Below are 21390 nucleotides of genomic sequence, written 5' to 3' on the forward strand. Positions count from 1 at the left end.
GGCAAAACTGGGCTGGCAGTTTTGGCTGTCATGTATAGATCTTTCTCATTTATTATTCTGTCTTGTGAATCATATTAAAAATAAATGAGAACTAAATTTTATTCCCTATGCCTGCCAAACAAGAGAAAATGAGGTGACCCAATTATGTCCATTTGCACTGTGGTGGATGCAGCAGGATGAGCGTGTAGAGTTTAGTCTTTTAACACAGTTTATTGAAGTATGTAGTCATTCCAGGCCGAAGCTACAGCTTTCAAAATGCACAGGTTAGTCTTTTTTGCAAGAAAGGAATCGAGTAATGGCACTGGAGAGCAGAACCATGCCGAGCTGGAGGATAGGTAAGGTATTGGCAGCCCACACCTTCCTGTTGGCTTTGCACATCTGCCTCACCTCTACCTGGAGAGACCAGTTCCAGGCTGGATACAACAGTGCATTCTGTACGGCTTCATCAGCCTGTGGCATCTCTTCCTTTCCTGCTAGTAATTCAGGATACAGTTGCCAGAGATTCAGCGGAGACCCCAGTGTTTCTTCACTTGGGCCAGTAAGTACCAGTGAACGTGTACCTGGGCTTCTGAATAGCTTTGACTGTCCCTTTTGCATGAACAGCTTCGTAGGTGAGTTCTGTTAACGCTGTGGGGACTCCATGAGTCCACTCACAACGGTTCTTGTTCTTCTACCTCTCTGTTTGGCTTTTTGTGCTAAAAATACAGATTGAAATGTTATCTTTCAGGTTTCTCGTATGCAATATATCTGGCAAGAACACATCAATAAATTCTGTGTTTTAACTATAAACAGTAGGTTTCATTAGCACTGTTGATAAAATTTTGTTTGTGATGTATAGGATGTGCAAAATTTGTTTTTATCTTTGCTGATCAGCAGACCTGCCAGCATCCTACGTTTGGCATGTTGCATCCTGATGCTGGTTCCGTTTCCTTATGCTGTTGTAATTCAGTGACATGTACCTCAAAAGCATGTTTCTTTTCCACTAGTGTGCCTTACATTCTCGCTTAAGAACTTGACCTAGTGATGTTTGGGGAAGCAGCATGATCTCTTAAGTGACAGAACGTAAAGCTAAGTCTTCGACCTTTATCCATCTCCCATATGGACGTCTCTGAACTTGTAAACATCGCTTCACTGCCTCTGAGTTTTCCTGTATGTCAAAAAACACTCACTCCTTGTAACCGTCTCTGACCCAAGTGTAAACCGTTGTAAGGATGTAGAATTATTTGGGGCAGAAGGATATGGATGGATTGAAACTGGAGTCTTTGTGCTTAGGTTTTCATTTCATTTCCATGCTTTTATCTCTTCTTGCCCCAGTGGGCTTACATTCCCAGCCAGGATTTAAGAACCATTTTGAGTGTTAAGTTTGAGAAATGGGTTTATGTTCTTGTATTCTAGTGACACCTAAGTTGGAGAGCGTTTGGGAGGTATTTTTTTTCTCATACTCATGAGAGTACATAGTATGAATTAAGCTTTGATGGAATCTCATGACTGAATCTTGCTTTCCATGGTGGAAGTGCTGATTGGTGTGAGGAGCCCGAGCAGCTCTTGTAGTGCCTGTGTGAGGGTAAGGTGATACAGACCTACCAGAGTTAATAGATTAAATTAAGCATATTTATAGTTACCATTAAAATTCCCCAAGTGCACCCAAATTGCAAATGACAATAGTGTACACGTTTGTTAAGACAGAGACAAAAAATTGGAGCCGAGCATGGGCAAAATAAACAATGTTCTGACCTTGCAGGAATAGAAGGTGAATATAGGTGAGCAAAGCAGCAGAATTCAGAGCTGGTAATTGCAACTGAGGCAAGGGATTTCCTGACCTGGAAAGTGCTTCAGGGAACAGATCATTGTGTGGCACGCAGGTCTGTTGGGACTCAGAACATTGTGAGCAGAACTCGTGCTAGTAGTGATTCAGCTGTTCCTCAGCTGTCTTGTTAAACTCTCATACTTTGCACTTCTTCCCTCCCACCCCCAAAATACACAGTTGCAAAATATTTTTAGATCTTATTTCTTAGGGTTTGTTAGAAATGAATGTGGAAATGTTGATGTGTAGTTAAAGATGCTGGAAGCATGAGCTGCTGTTTAGAACAGATAGGAACAAGTTGGTAAGAGAACCCTTGTGTGACTTCAGACTGGTCACTTGGCATTTAAGCCGTAGTTTGTTCTCATACTTTTAAGAAAAAGTAATGAACCCGATTTCATTTTTTTTTAATATATATTTTATTTACTGCAGTCAATTTTGGAGCCTTTAGCCGTAAAGGTGCTTGTTACTCAGAGGCTGTGCCCTATGGTGTAGCGGAGTACTCCTCAAGCTGTGGTGTACAAGCTTGATGTTCCACCCGTGTGTTTGTGGTGGTGATGAGGATGGTTCAGCTGGGCAGCCACATGGATTGCACCAAGGCGGCATTTTTTGTTTCAGTGCTGCTGCTGACTTGTAGAGGGACTAGGCTTTTCCTTGCCTATGGTACAAGCGTTCTGGCTGGCCATGAAAATGTTTGGGGTTTTTTTTGGTTCTCGGGTGAATTACTCTGAATTTATAGCATTAGGAAAGCATTTGATCTTTCTGGTTTTATTTATATTTTGTGTTAAATATAACAAATGCGTATATTACTGCCGTTTGCAGTTTTGGGTGTGCATGGGGAATTTTAATGGTAACTATAAATATGCTGTTACCATCAGAAGGACAGAAGTGCGCCTCAGGAGTGGTTACCTCCCATTCCCTAATCCTTTTCTTTAGGAAGGAGTTCACACAGTTGTGTGGTGAGTATTTGTACAGCGGTGGTGGTGGGGTGTCTTTGAAGTCTATAGAAATGAGAACAGCAATTAGTTACTGCAAATGGACCTGTTGTCAGTGCTGTAGATAATCTTTCTTGGGACCGCATTGCGTATTTAGAGGGCAAGAACAGTGGGAACTAATTAGCGAGGCAGGGCTTAAATAATCCTTTCAGAGCAGGCAATTTCTCTCCTCTAGAGAGGTGAAATGATTCTTTTAAGCCATTGATAAAGCTCAGCTGCTTCCAGCACTTGTTAGTAAGAGAGGCTGTTGAGAACCTATGGGTGAAACTAGCGGGTATTTTGGATTCAGCATTTCTCTGATGAAGCTGGTGTACGGAACAGTTGAGTAGCTCTTGCTGCTCCTGCCTTATTTTCCAGCTATAATGACATCTGCATGGGCTGGTGAACAGCCATGAAAGAAATTGAATTAGTCTAGATCTGCCTTCACTTGTTCATGACAAAAACCCAAACAAACAAAAGAAGAGAGTATGTTTGGTACATTTAATTGGACTTGATTAACAAGTGGTGCATGTCTTCCCTAATCAGAAACTCTTAATTAAGTACAGCAGTTTATGCTATTTATTACATGATTCTAACTGCAATGCTGTCCTGAGCAGCGGGCACTTGCTGTTGCATTGCACATTACAGAGGGCTTGGACTGACTTCATTTGTGAGACTGAGCTGGTTGTCTTAGAGGCCAATGTGATGGATCAGAAGACGTATAAATTCTTACTGTGCCCTGATACCCAGTGTCAGTTGTAAAATATGTTCAGAAATATGTCACCAGCCTTACAAAAGTCTTTAACTGTTAGCTGTTGGTGACTGACCAGTGAGGCTGGTCTGAAAAATCCTGCGCAAAGGGTTTTCCAGCCCAGCTTCCAGCGCCAGTCTGTAATTGCTATATTCAGATAATATACACATAGTTGAAAACAATAATTTTGGTCAAAATCAGCATGCTTTACATTTCTCCCTAGTTTTCCTCAAACCTTTGGTAAGCTATGCCTATTTGTAATACTTTTTTTTTCTTATGAGAAGAAATTACATGTCGTGATGTTTATTGGTTCTTCCAGGGAGTCAGGTTTTATGCTGAAAGATTCTTAAAGAATGTGAAGCTTGAATGCATTCCATTCTCAAGTGATTGGGAATGTCGTTGGTATGGTCAGGGTGTAAATCTTGCAGATGAAGACTGGCTTGGCCTTTAAAAAACTTAGGCTTTAAATATAAAAAGGGTCTACAAACTCCAGACAAGCCTACAGCTTGATGAATTTTGGCTAGGCTGCATTCTAAAGCAGACTGCAATTCAAAGCATATCGAATAAAGGGTCTTTCTAGTTTTCAGCGTTGTATATTTCTGTAATGCCTTGCTTATTTGTTTTCACAGGGCAGTTTCCTCATACATTTTTTCCAGCCAGGGTCATTAATTGGAACTGAACACCTGGGTTATCTGATCTTCTGTGGTTTTTAGAAGCAGGTACGTTGGCAGGGAAATCTCTGATGTTTTCTTGGTTGGGGGTGGGGTGATATATGTGCCAAAAAGAACTGTAGGGTTAGGGAAATTCTGCTTAAGTAATGTTTCATTATGTATAGTATATTAATGTAGCTTTCTTGAGAAGGCAAAGTTAAGTACATTGATAAAAGAGTTTTTTCAGCACTTCGTTTATAAAGATGGATTGTGCTGTCTTCCGGGCATACAGACTAGCTTTGTAAGTGGTTTTGGAAATTTACTGATGTAATATATGCTGGTAGTATTGTCATCCTAAACCATGCCTAATAAAAGCTCTGTGTAACAGGAGCAGAGGTATTTTAAATTTTTTCATGCTGGGGTCTCAGTACTGTCTTAAGACTTTAGTCTTTCTACTTTGATGTCATCAAGTAGGAAAAGCTGTGGTGGCAGAGGCTGTCATCCGAAATAATTGTGCAGTGTATGAAGAGCAAAGTGCTGTTGCTCTGTTAGTCGTACTATAACCCTCCTTTATACGTGGAATTTGATAGCTTTGAGCCCTATTGAGTGCTTTTCCCCCCCCGTGTCGCTTACTGTCTGAAGCATTCCCTGAATGGGCAGGCTTTAGTAAGTATCCTCCCTGTTAAGCAGGTACCTTCATGATAAATCCATCTTGGCTGAAGTTCACTTGAGCAGAACCACGTTTAGGTAGCAATTTCCATTGCTCCTTTTCAAGGTCTGAAAAATCAGTAAACAACTAGAGGACTATTATGATGGAAAACAATTATTGATGACATGTATAGACAATAAATCTCTTCTGATATCTGATGTGTAGAGGAATGCTAAAATGTGGTCTTCCTAGCTGGCATGGGGAGCAGCCGTGGCATTTTCTTGGTGTTTGTGTATGGTGCCACCTATTGATATATAGTCGGTTCCATTTTTAAACAATAGGTGTGTTACCCCATTTCAGGTATTTGCTGTTGTGCTTTTTCTTTTCTAGATTGATTTCTTTGGCTGTTAGTACGGCACCTCCCTCTTAAAGTAACAATATTAAAAAAAAAAAAAGTTATGTTTTGGTATAATATTAAGAACCAGTCACAACCTTTCAGACTTGCTTGGTATCTTGATAAACGTTCATTGTTTTATCAGTCTCTGAATATGCATAACTTAATGACTGTTGCTCGCAGACTTGCTTTGTTCATTGTCTTGCTGTTGACATCACTTGTTAGCACTCAGTAAGTTGCTCTGTGGAGTACATGCTTAGTAGCATAATCCAATCTACTTAATTGAGTTGACACTAACAAAAATACAGGATCGTTTTATTTCCCCTTCAGAAAGCAGTTTGCGGATTATAGCAAAAAAATACGATCACCTTGCCCAACTACAGGCTGCAAGTTTGCAAGCAGAACCCAAATGAGCATAATGGAGATCTTCCCGCTGGAAACGTATTCAAGTAGGACTAGTGATGTATCTTTCTCCACTTTTTACTACAGTTACCTTCATGCTAAGTAGTGTTTGTGGTAAAACCTAGCCCAGCAGCTGCTACTTAAGTTTGCATTACTTCTGACTCATGCAGGAGGGCCTAGGCATAATTTTAAACTGTTTCCACACCCAGATTACTTTCCCTTAAAAGTAATAATGAAAATGAAGTGATGGGAGAGGTTTGGTTATGACTACCGGAAAACATTACATGGAAAACAGTGCTTGAACCGGCTGTGATACAGACTTCACTAAGCGTGCCTGTGTATGTAGTGTGTTCCCTTGGTTACCAAGGTTTCAGGAGAGCAGATTAGTAGCTTAGTATAGGACCAGACCCAGTTCTGTGAATGAAAACTAGTAGGAGACCTGTTCTGGAGTCACTTCATGGAGCTGTGCGTTGTGGAAGGGTGCCTGGCTTACACCTCCACCCATAGATTCCGTAGCGGGGATTAAGTTCCTGCAACATGCAGTACTTCTAAGAAGTTAGTTTAATTTGTTCCACTGCTGTACTAGTGTATTATTTGAAGCACAATTATTTTCTAAATTCGAAGTTAAGGGTTTTACTATTGTTGACTTAATAAACATACTCCAAGATAATTTCTAATGGCAGCTGCAGTGTATGTCTGAGCATTTTTTTTGTTTTGGTAAACACCCTATTGTGGAACTTAATACCAGATACTCGGACAACAAAGTATAATCATGCTCTGTGCTATAGAATTTAGAGAGCATAGTCTGTTTATTCCATAATGTAATTATTTGCTATTAAGGTAGGAAAGCAAAACTACAGCTTTTAAATGATAGGAGAAAGGATGATAAACTCTGCTCCTTCCCTGCTCCTCTTAGCTCTTCTTTCTCTCCAAAACCATTTAATATGTTTTATTAACTTTTCCAAGAGTGCGGTGGCCTCTTTTATATGATGTAAAAAGAAAAGAGATAAGAGAAAGAATGAAGAGTTTATTTTGTTCAGCCATTGCAGGCTTTATGGCTGTGCACCCTGCATCCTGTTTTCATACTGGTTATGTTGATTTATGGGAAAAACCCAAAACCCCAGACTCTTCTGTCAGGGCAATTCTTTCATCTGTGTGTTAGAATTCTCTTTTTCTATTCCTGCAGTAATGTTACAACAGCTAATGAGCTAGTAGGGATGTGAACATCAGCCTCTTTGAATGTTTGAGTTGCATATGTAAGGCCCAATTTAGCTGTTCAAATTTTTAAGGATTTCTCTGATGAAGCATGGGATTCTTTATTCCCCCAGGCTATTACGTGGTCTGCCCATCGGTGAAAAATGGGGGGTTTGGAAATCAAACCTTTCCTATTACTCTTATTATACCCCATTACCTATTTTACTTTGTCTTTTTCTGATCTTACATCTTCAGGAAATCCAGGAGCTGGCAGGAGGGGAATGAACCGTGAGGGCGTCCCCGGAAAGAGTCCGGAGGAGATGTATATTCAGCAGAAAGTGCGAGTCCTACTCATGCTGAGGAAGATGGGATCAAATGTAAGAGGCGCTGTCATAGCCGATATCTGTGGCTTTCCAGACAATTTTGTAGTAACTGGCATAGTGCTTACTGAGATGGGCAGGTGATGGTCTGGTTTTATCACTGAATTGTTTTAGCTGTCATTGATTTAACCATTATCTGCAGTTAAACAGAATTGATTATTTTTTTTTTAATATTTATAAGGATTGCGATGCCTGAAACGAAATCTGAGCATCTCATCATTTCTCTATATACATTAAAGTTTTTTTCATTATTGGAAAACCAGCAAAATAAAGCAGCTGTTTTGAGGGGACTTTGCATCCCTCCACGAATGCATGATGTACCAGTTTGCTGCTGTGTCCATGCTGATGGTATAGTTTGCACAGATAACAGTTGATTAAACTGTTGAAGAGGAGAATAGAGGCAACTGTGAAGTTTCTTACTGGGAAGTGGGAGATAATATCTTCAGTCTTTCTTCATTTTCCTTTTTTGCTGACTGACTCTCTGTGCATTTCCAGCTGACTGCTAGTGAAGAGGAGTTCTTGCGCACATATGCAGGTGTAGTGAATAGCCAGCTTAGCCAGCTTCCTCAACACTCAATTGATCAGGGTGAGTACTACATTTGTTTGCCTTGGGTTTATTTAATCTGTGAGAACAGTCTCGGAAAATACCAAATTTAGGTTCCTGTATTTGTCTAATAATATGCCGCGTACTTATACCCATCCTTCCATCTGGGATGTGCAAGTCATTGCCTGCTGTAATCTTTAGAGGAGGACTAGAGTGTATGTCGAACAGGCGGTTTTATTTTAAGAGGTAAAGTCAGTCTTGGCTACACCTGAGATTCATTAGGATTAAGAGCACTGTGAAACATTTTATTCTCCATGATAACTCAAAACACTGATGGCCAAAGTCCTGTAAACTAAATGCATGTATGTAGCTTCTACTCGATGTAATATGTGACATGATTGATTTTTTTGCTATAGGTGAAGTTAAAGTCAGGTATGCATAGGTCCCTGTAGTTCTGAGTGTGTTTTGCTGTATTCGGTATGGATCCTCTCCATAAGTCAATTTTGATCTAAATTTTTATATTTATTCTTAACCTGGACGTTGGTACCTAAAAAGGAACAAGACTGGGGGTGGCAAACACTTTCTTTGTAGGCTTCAAACTGGGAGTTTTGTAACAAAATAAAATGTCAAGTAGATGCAGATTTCTTGGGTTCAAAAGCAATTTTCTACACGGATGATAATTTAGTTACTATAACTCTAGTTGCTTGATAACACTTCTCTCACAAAATAAAATGGAATAGTCTATCAACATCTTTTGTTTTTCACATTTCCATGAATGTGGAAGTGCAATGTTGCTATTTCAGCAGAGAAGGAGGGAAAGTTTAGCAATAGGAGGAATTTTTTTCCCATTGCATTTCTTTAATTTGCACAATGTAATTAATTCTTGGACGGCATAGTAGATAAGAAGTAAGTTTACAAATCTGCTTTGGTTTGTTTAGATTCCCATTAAGGAGATGAAGTACCTGTTGCTTTTGCAAATCCTTTGCGGAAGTCTTGGTGAACAATTGTGTGGTGCTACTCTGTATCTACTAATCTCTTCTGAACCTGAATATTTCTAAATATTTTTTTTCTCCCCTTCACCGGCCTCATGCTGGATCACACCGACAATGTAGAATTTGGTACTGAAGGAAAATTGTTAGACTCGTATGCCAGAAGGTACTGAGTTGAGCAGAAATTCAATAGAGATCTAAGACATTTAGAAAACCATTAGAAACACAACCTGCACAAACTTGCTCTTCAGTTTTAAGCTTGTGCGTTCATTCCTCACATAGCTGGGGGTTGATGGAGATGGATATACTTGTATGTATTGGCTCAGAGTACTTAAACTTTTCTGCCAGTACAAAGTGAAAATTTGCTGGTTTCTCATAAAAAACCTGAGGCAGACATTCTCAGTTAAGACAGACTGTGTCTTAGTTGCAGTTGGCATTTTTCAGCATTATCCCTAAAGTAGTTTCATTTCTCACAAACACGTACGCTGAGTGACCTGTACTTTGGCAAAGGAGAGAGAATACAAAGCGAAGTCCCCACGGATGCTTTGTACAGCTATGCTCCTGCACCGCTTGATCTGACTTTGTTGTCTTAGTTGTCTGGTTTTATTGTCTGTGAAATTATATTTTCTCACTTTGCAGAGGGCTTTGGACACTCAAAAAAAAGAATTTTGACATAAGTTTTAAATGTAATCAAAGGAGACACCAACAGTTAACTTAGTCCGCTTCTAGACTCGCTAGTCATGCAATGCAGGAAATGTAAGAGCTTCACACATTGTTCAAAAAGTTGTCTTTATCCCATGTTTGAAGAGATGCTAACTGATTTCCCTGTCATCACTTTCTTAAAGTCCTTGAAGCTTCTTAAAGCTTTTTCCATAGGGAACTGAAGTCCTCCCTGTTGATACTTGCTGTGATCTGATCTGAGACACTGCTGTCTTTACTGGGAGACTTGACCCCACATCTGCCTACCCACATTGTCTTGAAGCTGGTGGCCTGACCATTAGGATTTTTCTTGGTAGGGGGAAAAAAGAACAAAGAAAATAGATAAATATTTAGAGACGTGGGAAAGGATGTTTGTTCTTTTCATATTTGGATATGCCATCTCTCTAAGTTAAGAAGTGAGTAGCGTGACCAAATAAATGAGGATGAAGAAAGCTAGCCAAACCTAGCTTCACCTTTGGAGAAAGGTGAAGCTGTAGTATGCTGTATAGACATAAGCAACTATGATTTATTGTTCAGGACTTTGAATTCCTTAGAAATCTCTCCAGACTTCTAAGTCAGTTATGATAATCTTGCTCTTTGCTCCTAGGTGTGTGGCTCACGCAGCAGCAGTCATTGCTGTCTGCCTGCACCTTCTGCCATATCCTGGTGGTGGTGAAACAGGCAGGGTCGATTATGAAGGTTCTGGAAATAGAGAATGCAGATTGCTTAGGTGTCCAGTTTGCCATCCTAGGGGAGATTCCATCTCCACTAGATGGCATTACCTTGCGCTGAAAAACCCCGTCCCAGCCCACACACTGAGGTGCCAAAATGTTCTGGGTTCTTCAAGACTGCTTGAAGGAATTTTGTTCCCTGCTTTTCTGCTCTATCATTTAATCTCCTGTGGAGGATTTTTTTTTCTCCTTTATGCGGCTTGCCTTACACAACAACTAAAAGGTATGTTATTTAAGGAGTAACTTACAAAGAGTTAGTATGTTAGTGGATTTCAGGCTTTTCTTCCCGTAGTAGGACAGATTGCCCTCGGCCTGACTTGTTCCAGACCTATCTTTACAGTCATTTCCCTCCAGCAGGCACACAAAGAGAGAAAGCTGATTTCATACCCCCATTTTGTTCCAAAAAAAAGGGAATGACAATACTTGGCCTCAGCACTCTAAAAGCTTTGTTACAGACCTGCAGATTTTTGTGTGTCCCTTAAAAATGCTGTAGTCTGGCTCCAGAATTACAGGAAGGTTGGTTGGTTGGTTTGTTTGTTGAAAAGAGTATAGGGAATGGATGGTCTAGTATTTTTTAAGTGTATCACGGTCTCTATTACAATTTTTATGCTTTTGTTTGTTGTGCATCCATGAAATACTGTCTTGGAACAGCTGGCTGCTGCCCTCGTAGTAATTACCTGAGGTAGGACTGCGGAGCTTATTGCTGTATGGTGCTCCCTACTATGGTTTCTAGCAAAGATTTGTCAGCTTCTTTGTTGAGTCTTATTTGTTTGACCACAGGGAGTCACTGCAACCTGCGCGTCCAATATGTATTTGCAGCAGTGAAGGTTGTGCTTGTCTCTGCTGAATTCAAGTGCTTGTGCTGTAAACCTTCAGTGAGCCTCTATTGATAACAGTATCTCTGACATTTGAAGTTCCTCCATGATACTCTGCTTATCATCTTGGGGTTTAGCAGTAGAAGTTAATTGCTGATTTTGATAAAGAAGCATCTTGGCATACATCTGTTAATTTTTAAGCAAGTCTGAAATCTAAGACTCCCCTCAGCTTGTGCTTATTTTTATAGGAAAGACAAGAAATGAAACTATCTTTTTATTTCCCATCTTGCTTTCAAAAGGAAGGAATCAGTTCAGACATACAGAATCACTGTGTTTTGGGATTGTTTACAGATCTCCTTTTACATTTGGAACACGTTCACTCTTGAAGCACCTACCATGTACGATGTACGCTGTTGAAGTGAATCTGTTTTTTCCTGATGGGAAGCTCAGAGTCACTCTGATTGCGTTACTGAGTATCTTTGTGTTAATCAGGTAATCGTGATAGTGTCCAGGGCTCTCTAATGTGCTGTAGCAGATACCAAATTGAAATTAGTACAGATCTTCCTAGTATGTGTTCTAAACTCTTGACATTCATAGTTGCAACATATGCTAGAGCAACAGATCTCTGAAGAGATCTGGCATTACCAGAATCTGTACTCTGCATGGTTTTGTTTCCTTGGTTGTTTTTTTTAATTCCAGCTCTATTTGCCCTTTCTTTTCAGTGTATTCTGGCATCTCAGGAAGTGCTTGGTCCCTCAGTGTGCTGGCTTTGAAACACCTCTCTAGAGATGCTGTTTCCCTAACATGGGATGCAGCGCACCAAGAGCAAGGAAAGTTTAGGCAATCTGGTTGTCTGGGTTCTGTTCGTAGCTTGGTATTTTCACTGGTTTTATTAGTACTTCGGCCTGTTCACCCATTCTTTTTTCCAGCTGATCCAGTCAGTCGTGCTGCATCCTTGACAGTTACAGCGTGTATCTGATGTATTAAGAAATACTTTTATTTATCCGTTGAAAGGTGAGCTGCTAGCAGAGGGGATGAGAACTCAGTAATGCAGGAAAGCCTGAACAACAGTTGGAAAATTCTAAGCTGAAGTATTTAATACTTAAATTTGGTATTGAGACTAAACGTTAATGTCATGCTCACATCTTTTTTATAACCATTTTTTTTTTATCATTCCTGTACTGTTATTAACACCTATATGAAAATGCAAAATACAGGGCATTTTTCTTTACTCAAGGAGCTTTTTAGTTGACATCTGTGGGTTGGTTGTTGTTTTGTTTTTCTGGTTCCAAGGAACCTGAAGGCATCTCTGTTCAACCAGTGTATATGCTACAGAGTGGACATAATCATGAGCTTTTTGAGATATTAACACATTAGTTGTCTTCCCTGCATTGCAGCAGGAACTGAGGCAGCTCAGACTCATTAGGTTTCTTGAGCTTGAAATTATGAAATTAAGGCTTTCTCACGTATTTTTAATACGAGTGAAATGCCTCTCGGGAAGTTACATGCACAGAAGTATCTCCTGCATGAAACACATATTTCCCGTTTCCCAGTTCCTTACACTTGTAAATGGTAAGCTAGCACTTGCTTTCTTAAGTCACTGCTCTGGCAAATCTGTAAGTGGAAGCTGTGCAGCTAGTAAGCGTGATATGTGCATTATACTAAGACGGTGGAGATTACAGCTCTGTTGTTCCTATAGCAACAGGAGTGTCGTGCTGGTTCTTAAAGCAAGCTGGTCCCTTGGGGAGGGCAAAGCCGAGATGCAAACACATGCCTCAGCTAGGTCAGATGCATTCTGTGGATGGTAGGGCGTTAAAAATGAACCCAGGCTGCTTGTGGAGTTAGGAGGGGGACCATGCTGATGGAGTATTGGACAGTGGTGGAGAAATGGAGATAGAGCTCTTCTCAGTGTAGCTTTACTCTTTTGAACTCAATGCTCATTTTAACGTGCCTTTCCTCTCAACAGGGCATGCTGTAGTTTTAGAATGCCAGACTAGGACACTAATGCTGGCAATTTCAGAGAAGAGTTAATGTTCAGAAGATAGTTGCTGGGAGGTGATGGAAGAAATGTGTGTATACAAAGATCTTGAGGGAAGTAAAGAATTATTTTTGTTTTGGCAGTCTTCAGAATTTCACGACGGGCTTAACCTCCTGATCTCTAAGGGCTTTTTGGGTTCAAATAATTTTGCAGGTGACTACAAACAAATCAGGTGTATGTATCTATTCATCATTCAAAGAACACTTGGGAATAGCAGCTGTTAGATGTCAGTTAGCGTCTTCCTTTGTGTTAAGGTAGCGTGGTTTCAATCAAGCTTGTACCCCGCTGGCTTGATGTCACTGTAGCTGCGTACTTGCTGTGGAAAGCATTACCTTCAGTCATCTCGGTGAAATTTTCTGAAATGTAGGTGAACTGGTTAGCAGCTGCATGTGCTGAGCTCAGTGGCTATCTATGGTCTTTGCTGCTGTGCAGTAAAGTCGTTTGACCTTCAGATCATCTTGGCTTGTGAGGACAGAAGTCCAGGTGGCATAAAAGAACTACCAAATTCAGCAATTCAGGCTGCTGCAATTAGAACATAATTGCAGTAGGATTTTTTGGGGAAGTTAGTGGGATAAGGCTGTCGCTATTGCTTTTTAAGATAGGACATAGGCCTACCAGTTAGTCATTGTTAATTTCTAGGAAGGATGAGGGTGGGAAAGTGTAGGCCAGAAGAAGTGGGAGAACTGTTTGCATGTCTGAAAGCTTGTGGCAATTGAGGCTTTGCTCATGAAAGAAGATAAGGGGATATTTTGTTGTGTATATGCAAGTCTCTATTTCAGAGCAGAAACGTGTGCCTGGAAGAGGAACAGCTGTGGAGAGAGAAGTTACACGTGTAGAAAGCAGGAGGTCAGGTATAAGTTTCATTGTTCTATACATTAATTACTGGAAGTGCAAAGCTCAGTAAAGGATGTGCTAAAAGTAAACATGGTTCACCATCCTATTGTCTTAGTTACAGGCTTTTGGCAATGTGCAGCTTAACTTTATAACCTGTGCTCTGCTTTTTAATTTTTTTTTTTAACTTGATTAGAAAGGAAACATCTATAGTGGGAGCCAAGTGAGACTGCAGCAGAAGTTCGGTTCCTAAGTACTTTAATCCCTGCTTTCCTTTCACCACACAGAAACCCCTGCTCTGTTCTCTGGAAATGAGCACAGGTGGCTGTAGAATTGCTTAATGAGCAGTCTTGTTAGATTGGTTTAATTTAGCTCTGGATAGCTTGGGGTTGTAGGACTGGACCTGAACAAAACCTGCTTTTTGTGCTGATACATGTGGATGTGGACAACCTTTTTCTGGACAAAAGTTTTGTCCAGAAACCCAGGGCTTTTTTGATGCAAGACACCTTCAGACATAATCATGCTCCCGAAGTGGCTTCTGAAAAGTTGAAAGCACTAAGAGTATCCTTTTAATTTGTCTGCCGTGCTCTTACCCTTACTTGAGTTCAGCAGATTAGTTTTCCATTCTGTTTTCAGATCATTGCAATGCTGAGCTAAAACCAGTAGGACGTAGTGCCCTTCAAGAGATTGTGGCATTGTTATATTATAACTAACTTCTCGGCTTGTGGACGTGAAGGTATCTTCCCTTTTTGCAAGTCCCCTGAACAAATGGGTGCCAGATCTGGAAAATACAGCTGCCTTTTATGTCCCAGTCAAGAGTCACGGTGATCGTGAAGATCAAAGAAGTGCTGAATAATGAGCTGTCTCTTTCACTAGTGAATATAAAATAAGGCCACGAGGTACAATACCCAGAGGGCAGTGATATGTGCGTTGAAAGTGCCTGGGCTGACGTCTGGGAACCATCAGTTTTGGTGTGAAGTAGATGGTCCTGTTCACGCTAGCATCAGGTTTGATAGCCTGCATGGCTGCTGTTTGGGTAAAGGATGTCTTCCTCCTTGCAGTGACGTGTCACCTTGCTAAGGGTAAAAGTCAATCTTTAATGTGGGAATAAAAGAAATCGACATAAGGTTGAGTCTTTGCTGCAAGTTGTTGTTCTGTTGGGTGTTATGCCCTTGGGTTACCCACCCGCTTACTCATCTACCTAGAAGGTGGTACTATCTTTTATTTGATAGATCAAATTGTCTTTTTAAAGGCAACTGCCTGAAGCTCTTGCAGATGCTGGGTTGCATGTAATTCCTGCAAATGAAAACAGTGGTGGTTCTACCAAATAACTAAAGGAACCAAGGAGGGAGCAGGAAATAATATTGTTCAGAGTTGTGTATAAAATCCATTCTTTACTAAACTTGTTTCAGACTGTACCATGATACATAGAAATATATTACTTCTAATCTTTGTCTTTTTTTTTTTTTTTTAATTCCTTTCTGAAATTAATAGCTAAACCCCCTTTGCCACCTCTGGTCTTCACTGCTATCCTGTTTGTTCCTGTATATTGTTTTGCTGCTCCCTGGTGTTCTGGCAGAGCTTTCTAACTTTGTATTGCCATCAGATTTCATCGGTATACAACTACTTTTCTGTTCCAGGTTTGTTTATGAAAGTGCTAAGTAAAATCAGTGCAAAGGCCAACTGTTGAGAAAGTTGTAATCTCCTTTCCAGCCTGATGATCATCTTTTCAAACACAATTCATAATCTTTCCTTAATGAATTGTTTACCCACCTTGCTCCTTGCACTGATTGCCCATCTTAATTTAAAAGGCACCATATGGGAAACTATGTTTTATAAAATGCTAAAAAACATCGGAGAAGGAGCATGCTTTTTGATGATGATATTATTCTAAAAAAAAATATGCACTTTGTTCACTAATTCAGGTAACTGAAAACTGTAGTTACTGTAATTACATCGGTGGTAAAACAAGGGTAGTGCACACTGACTGTGCGGATAGCTTTGGCTGTGAAAGACCAAAACCTTGAATTCTAGACCCATCCACTGTTCTACTTCTTCCTTTAGGATGCATGTAATAATAGTTCAGTAGTACTATAGGTATTCGAGAATTTTCCACACTTCTGTGTTCTTTATCGTAGTCTTGCTTTTTCCTCTAAATAGCAGAACGCTGGTTTAATATTTGGCTTTTTCTGGTTTCCTGTTGCAATGACAAGCTGTTTCTTGTGCTCCCTTCTCTTTCCCTACTCAGAGGCCAGGCAAATGGCAAGTTATCAGAAGTTCCTATTGACACTGGTACCAAAGCTGTGCCAGATGGGCCTAGAAAATTAGAACAGGAGCTAGCTGAGTGTGAAGCCGCTCTTCAGTGATAGCTGTTTTGATTGTGAAAGCCAAAACGAACTGCGGAATTCCCGGCATCCTTTGTGCCCAAAGCTATTTCTGCTCATCATGTGTTTTAAACGGCTGTGTGCTCGCACAGAGGGCTGCGTGCAGGAACCGTGCTGAAAGCTGGAATTGTTCAGGACGGGCAGAAATAGTGACCTGGCTGTTTGTGGGCTTGCAGGAATGTCTGGAACGAAGGTCTCTTTTCTGCGTGAAACTTGCAAGGATGCTTGTAAGAATATTTTTTCATATTTAGACTGTAGGAGGGGGGTGACCCCAGGAAAACAATCAGCATCTGTTAAGTAATCCGGTTCATCGTGTGTGCTGATGTGACGTCATCTGTGATGCTGCGGTTGCTAGGCTACCCCAGCTGCGTGGGGCTTGCACAGCAAAGCCTCTGCTCTGGAGGGGATGCATGTAAAGTACAGCGGCATAGGTTGTGCTTTATGTGCGCTTGCTTGCTTAATGCTTCCAAGTGTCATTATGCCCCCTTTTTATATCACAGAAGTGTTTCTCAGAATTCCCATAAATAAATCCTTCTTTTTGTAGAGTCTAGTAGTCCTTATGCATTTAAAAAAAAAAAAGTCATCATGGCAGCCTTTTAATTCAGAGCTGGATCCTAGGGCTATATATCATTTATGTTTTGATCAAGGAAAAAACAGTTTGTGGAGGAGATGAAAAGGGAGATGACTTCAGGGCTTCTGGGTGCTGGCAAGAGAGTGCATCAGAGCAGTTTTTGATGTAGTTGTGTAAGATGGGGGCCTGCATAGGAAAAACAAACTACTGCTTGGTCCTTAATATTTTGTCCTTTTGAGTACGTATAACAAATAGATTGTGAAGCGTATAAAAATAAATGTAGTGGCATTTAAGAAGCATTGGTTTGGTTTTTAAGTATATCAGCGAGGGCAATTTACAACCTTCTGTTCTTCCCTGTTTTTTAGCCACTTCTCCTTTGTGCAACTAAGGAGCAAATTAGATAACCGAGAAATGGAATTCATATAATTAAAACAGATGAGGAATTTTTATTAGTCCTCTCTCTTTCACCTTGCATGCAGGTGTAGAGGCAGAATTTGCTTGGGGCACAAAGTTGAAATCTGCTTCTTGATACGCTTCAAGTAAAAGACTTGAAGGAGAATTTTTACATGCTGGTGCTCCGTCCAAGTTGCATTTGAACTTTCCAAACACCAATAAGAGAATTCTGTCAACCCGATATGAGTTACCTGACTGGGACGGGCAGTCAGTGTTGCTTTTGGCTTTTCCTACTTTGTTGTCTAACCCTTTAGCTTTTTCAGAAGCTTTGAAGAAAAGCTTATTAAGCAAAACTATCCCAAGTAGATCAAATTAATTAATGAAGGGGCAAAATGGTCGTTGTGAGTCATCTGTTGCACTTAGAATGGAAGAAATAATTTTTAGAAATTATTTACACTGACTGGAGGATTCTTCATATTTTCTAATCAGTTATCTGTTAGGGGATCCTCAGATGAAAGAAAGCATTTACTCTTATCTGACTTTTTTGGGAATCAAATTTTTACCAGAAATTAAAAACATTGCACTCAGCCATTCAGGGTTGTTTTCCAGTTCTTGTCTAGACTGGAGATACAGATTTAAACCACTGCTTTGGCACTATTGTATGATGTATTTTTATTTCCATATTGTCCTGAAGATGTTTCTCATTAAGTGCCTGTTAGGCACTATATGCTCTATACTTAGGAAGTCCAGAGACCGGATTTTTTTTTTTTCCTGAAAATTTCAAGGTATCTTTTTGAAGAATGAGAGCGTAGCGTGGAATATTCTTCACAAGCCTTTATCACATTTCTCAAGCCATTCAGGTCTTTCTGCTATAAATGCCCACTTGAAAGACCACACAAGTTTGCGGAGACATGAAGATGGTTAGGAGAAGGTAATTAACATCTTTCTGTGCTTAGGGGACATGAGTTTTGATGGTAATTATATGCAGTTGATAGCCTCAATTGGAGAAAAAAAAAATCCAATAACTGCGAAAGTCCACACACTGAATTCTTATGGAAAAGATTTCTTCAGGCTAGGATAAAGGCATTACATAGCAAAGCTGTGTCTGCTCCCTGGGCCAATGGAAGCCTTTAGTTCGAAAGAAAATACTGCACTACCGTTAGAGAATGGAACATTTTCAAGACACTTTAGTTTATAATGGGTGTTTAAGTGATTTTCAGTGGGAGGAACAAGGCAAAAACCTTTCAGCTGGCCTATTAAAAGATTTTTTTTATTCTTAAAAGTAAAGACTAATGAATATCTACATTTAAAGATAAAGTAATGAATATCTGGGTGTCACTTAAAAAGGACAGTGTGATGTGTAGAGCGGGCAGCACAAGGTTTATTGAACAGCTGAGTTCCTCATAGCAGAGGAGCTCAGTAAGTCTCTCAAGCAGTGCCAGAGTTTGGGGGGTGGGGGAATGCTATCTGCATGCTTGTGATGACAATCCTATGAATTATTTTTCTTTGTCTTGCTGCTTAGAAATATGTGACAGCAAGGAATTCTTGGTTTTCTTTAAAAACAAACGGGTTTCCTTAGGCTTGCAAAGGAAAGTTTTAAACCTGCTGTTCAAATGTTTAGACTGCTTCAGGTTGCAGTCCCAGAAGAACACAGCTTTCTCTTCTTTCTGTCCTCTCTTTCCTTTCCTCTTGATTTTATGGATGTGTAGGATGACAGTTTGGGTACTGCATCTATCTGCTGTTCTGTAAAGGAAGCAATTACGGCACATGATTTCCTGTATCCATTGTTGTTACAGGTGCTGAGGATGTCGTGATGGCATTTTCCAGATCAGAGACAGAAGACAGAAGACAGTAGCTACAGGATACGTGAACAACACAGAACTGGAGAGGACAGTGAGATTCCTGAAGATAACAGAGGAGGATGGCTGAGCGTTAATGTTTCTTTGCCCACCCTAATTGTTCCTTGGTATTCCTTCTCCTTTGTAATTTTGTTTCCCATTGCCCAACCCTCAGAATGCATCTCACAGCCATCTGTTCCTGTAAGCTTTTGCTGCTCAGCTGGGCTGTGTTAATTAAGGACAAACCTAAAGGTGTAGTTGTGATTGGCTTGAAGGGACAGGCTGTGATTGGCTAAAGGAAGACGATTTTTTCAAACTTGACCAATGAAAATCTTTTACCTTGCATTTTATTGTATATTTTACGGAAAGTCTCTTGACATCCTACTTCTAAAGCAGCTTTTCATGCTGTGGTGCTTATTTAGGTCAAACTTGTGAATTTGAGGAGGGTTTGATTTGGCTGCCTAGAATTGGAAGCAACTTGTGGTTGGATGGCGATGCGAATGCTTTCTCTTCAGTTGGCTTGCAGGTATTTTGCTGACTTCAGCGTTTTCACTGCAGAAAGCTGATGTTTTGGTGCATTGGTTATTTCTTTATACTTACTGACTTGGGGGAAAAGACAAATGTGCTTTGCAATATTTATTACACCTACACACCTATAAATGCTTGCTTTGGGGGGTTTGGTTTGGTTTTTTTGATTGGCTTTGAAACCATGTTCTTGATTTCCTGTTGGCTGCAGTGTTTCTGATGCAATCAGTTTTTCCATGCTCATCTGCTCTGTGGCCTCAAGCTCTTTCGGGAGCATGTGTCGAAAGCATATTTAGTTCAATAAGTCTACCTGTTTAAGCTGGAACACGGAGATCACCAGCCGCTCTGTGCTACTGCATGGGCTGTACCATGAACTCCTGGTGGACCTGGCTGTTCAGGTGGCTTCTCTCTTTGCTTCTGACAGAGGAGCTGTAGATGTTTTGCAGGAATTGCAAGAATGAGGTCTATGGCTGTGACATGAATTTGCCAAATTTGTATAGAGAATATGTGAACTTGTTTAAAATACTACATATGGTTCCACTTTAACCCTTTAATTGCTGCACAAGACTAGCTCTCACGTAAGGAAAAAATAACGGTCATTAACTTAAATCCAACTTGCACTGGGCTTTAATAAACTTAAGTTTCTAGTCACTTGAAAAACTGGATGTAGTTTGGCTCCTTGCAGCTGTTTGGTGATATGGAAATTGTCTGGATCCTAAGGTAATACCATGTTCTTTAGGCACTGCTCCAAGAGGCAGTGGTGCTGTGTTAAGCTGTCCAGTAGTGAGTGTACAGGTAACGCTCAGGTTAACGCTCCTAGTTGCAGGGCCTTAAAACACACACGCGCCATTTACAAACTGAAAAACCTGCAGTGAAATTCCCGAAGTGCACTGACTGTTCAGGAATCTGCACATAAAATTTCTCGCACTGCTGCCTAAAACCTAGGACTTCATTTTCTCTCATATGTGCAGGTAATTTCTACAGTACTTCTAAGATATTTTTTTTTCTTGTGGGTTGCACTGACTTTAAGATGTTTGCAAAACTCTATTAAAATGAAACTCCATTCACCTGTTTCTGCTTTCTTTCATATGGTTGTTAATTATTTGAAGTAACAATTCCAGAATCTGAGTGTGACAACATGACCGTTTTCATGGCAAGAAATTATGATGACAGGATGCTGTTATGGTCTCCAAATGGGGAAAAAGCCTGAGAGAAACCATGGAATACGTATACAAAAGGAAGAACGGACTTGCAAGCACAAGGAGGGAAATTATCTTGAACAAATAAATTCTGTGTAATCACAACAACTGTACATCTATTTATGAAAAAGACCCTTCTGCTTCAGGTGCAGCTTTGTAAAGTTCAATGTGAAAGTAAATCTTTTACCCCTGTTTGTTGTGGCCGGATAAGAAATTTATTTTTTACCAGGAATGAGCCCAAAAGATTCTTTGAATTTTGACCTGGTTGCCTAAAAGGCACTTTAATTTTATCTTCGGTGCAATGGGGGGCAGCCCTTAAAGGGTTAATTTAAGGGGATACGTGTATTTCTGCTGGCTGGGATGAATGGGCTGGATTGTGGTGGCCTGTCAATTGTCAAGCTAACATGCATCCTCCGTGTGTATCTATGGCATTTCTGAGCTGTTAAATCTTTTCAAGGAGAAAAGTGAAGTGTTTATGTCGTTTGATCTTTTCACTAAAAATGTAACTGTTGGGGGGGGGGAAATACAGTTTTTAATAGCTACTCTTGTTTCTTATTGATTTATTATACTGTTAAACCATCAAATGGAAAGAAAATACTTGCTTCGCCTCTGTGGAAGACTTCCATGTAGACTCCAAA

General features: G+C 40.2%; 1 protein-coding gene across 2 annotated transcripts in view; it reads left to right on the forward strand.

Moving 5' to 3' along the window:
- Positions 1–20624, forward strand: part of CTNNBIP1 (catenin beta interacting protein 1) — a 32509-nt gene extending 11885 nt beyond the window's left edge. The window contains exons 2-5 of one of the 2 annotated variants that reach the window (XM_055800202.1): positions 4156–4245; positions 7071–7192; positions 7691–7781; positions 18987–20624. In XM_055800202.1, coding sequence (XP_055656177.1) covers positions 7097–7192; positions 7691–7781; positions 18987–19045 — 246 coding nt within the window. In that variant the 5' untranslated portion in view covers positions 4156–4245; positions 7071–7096 and the 3' untranslated portion in view covers positions 19046–20624. The remainder of the gene's footprint in view (positions 1–4155; positions 4246–7070; positions 7193–7690; positions 7782–18986) is intronic. The other variant, XM_055800203.1, reaches the window with a different exon arrangement.
- Positions 20625–21390: the final 766 nt, after the last annotated feature.

Source organism: Falco peregrinus, chromosome 3 (assembly GCF_023634155.1).
Source record: "Falco peregrinus isolate bFalPer1 chromosome 3, bFalPer1.pri, whole genome shotgun sequence".
NCBI classification, from domain to species: Eukaryota; Metazoa; Chordata; class Aves; order Falconiformes; family Falconidae; genus Falco; species Falco peregrinus.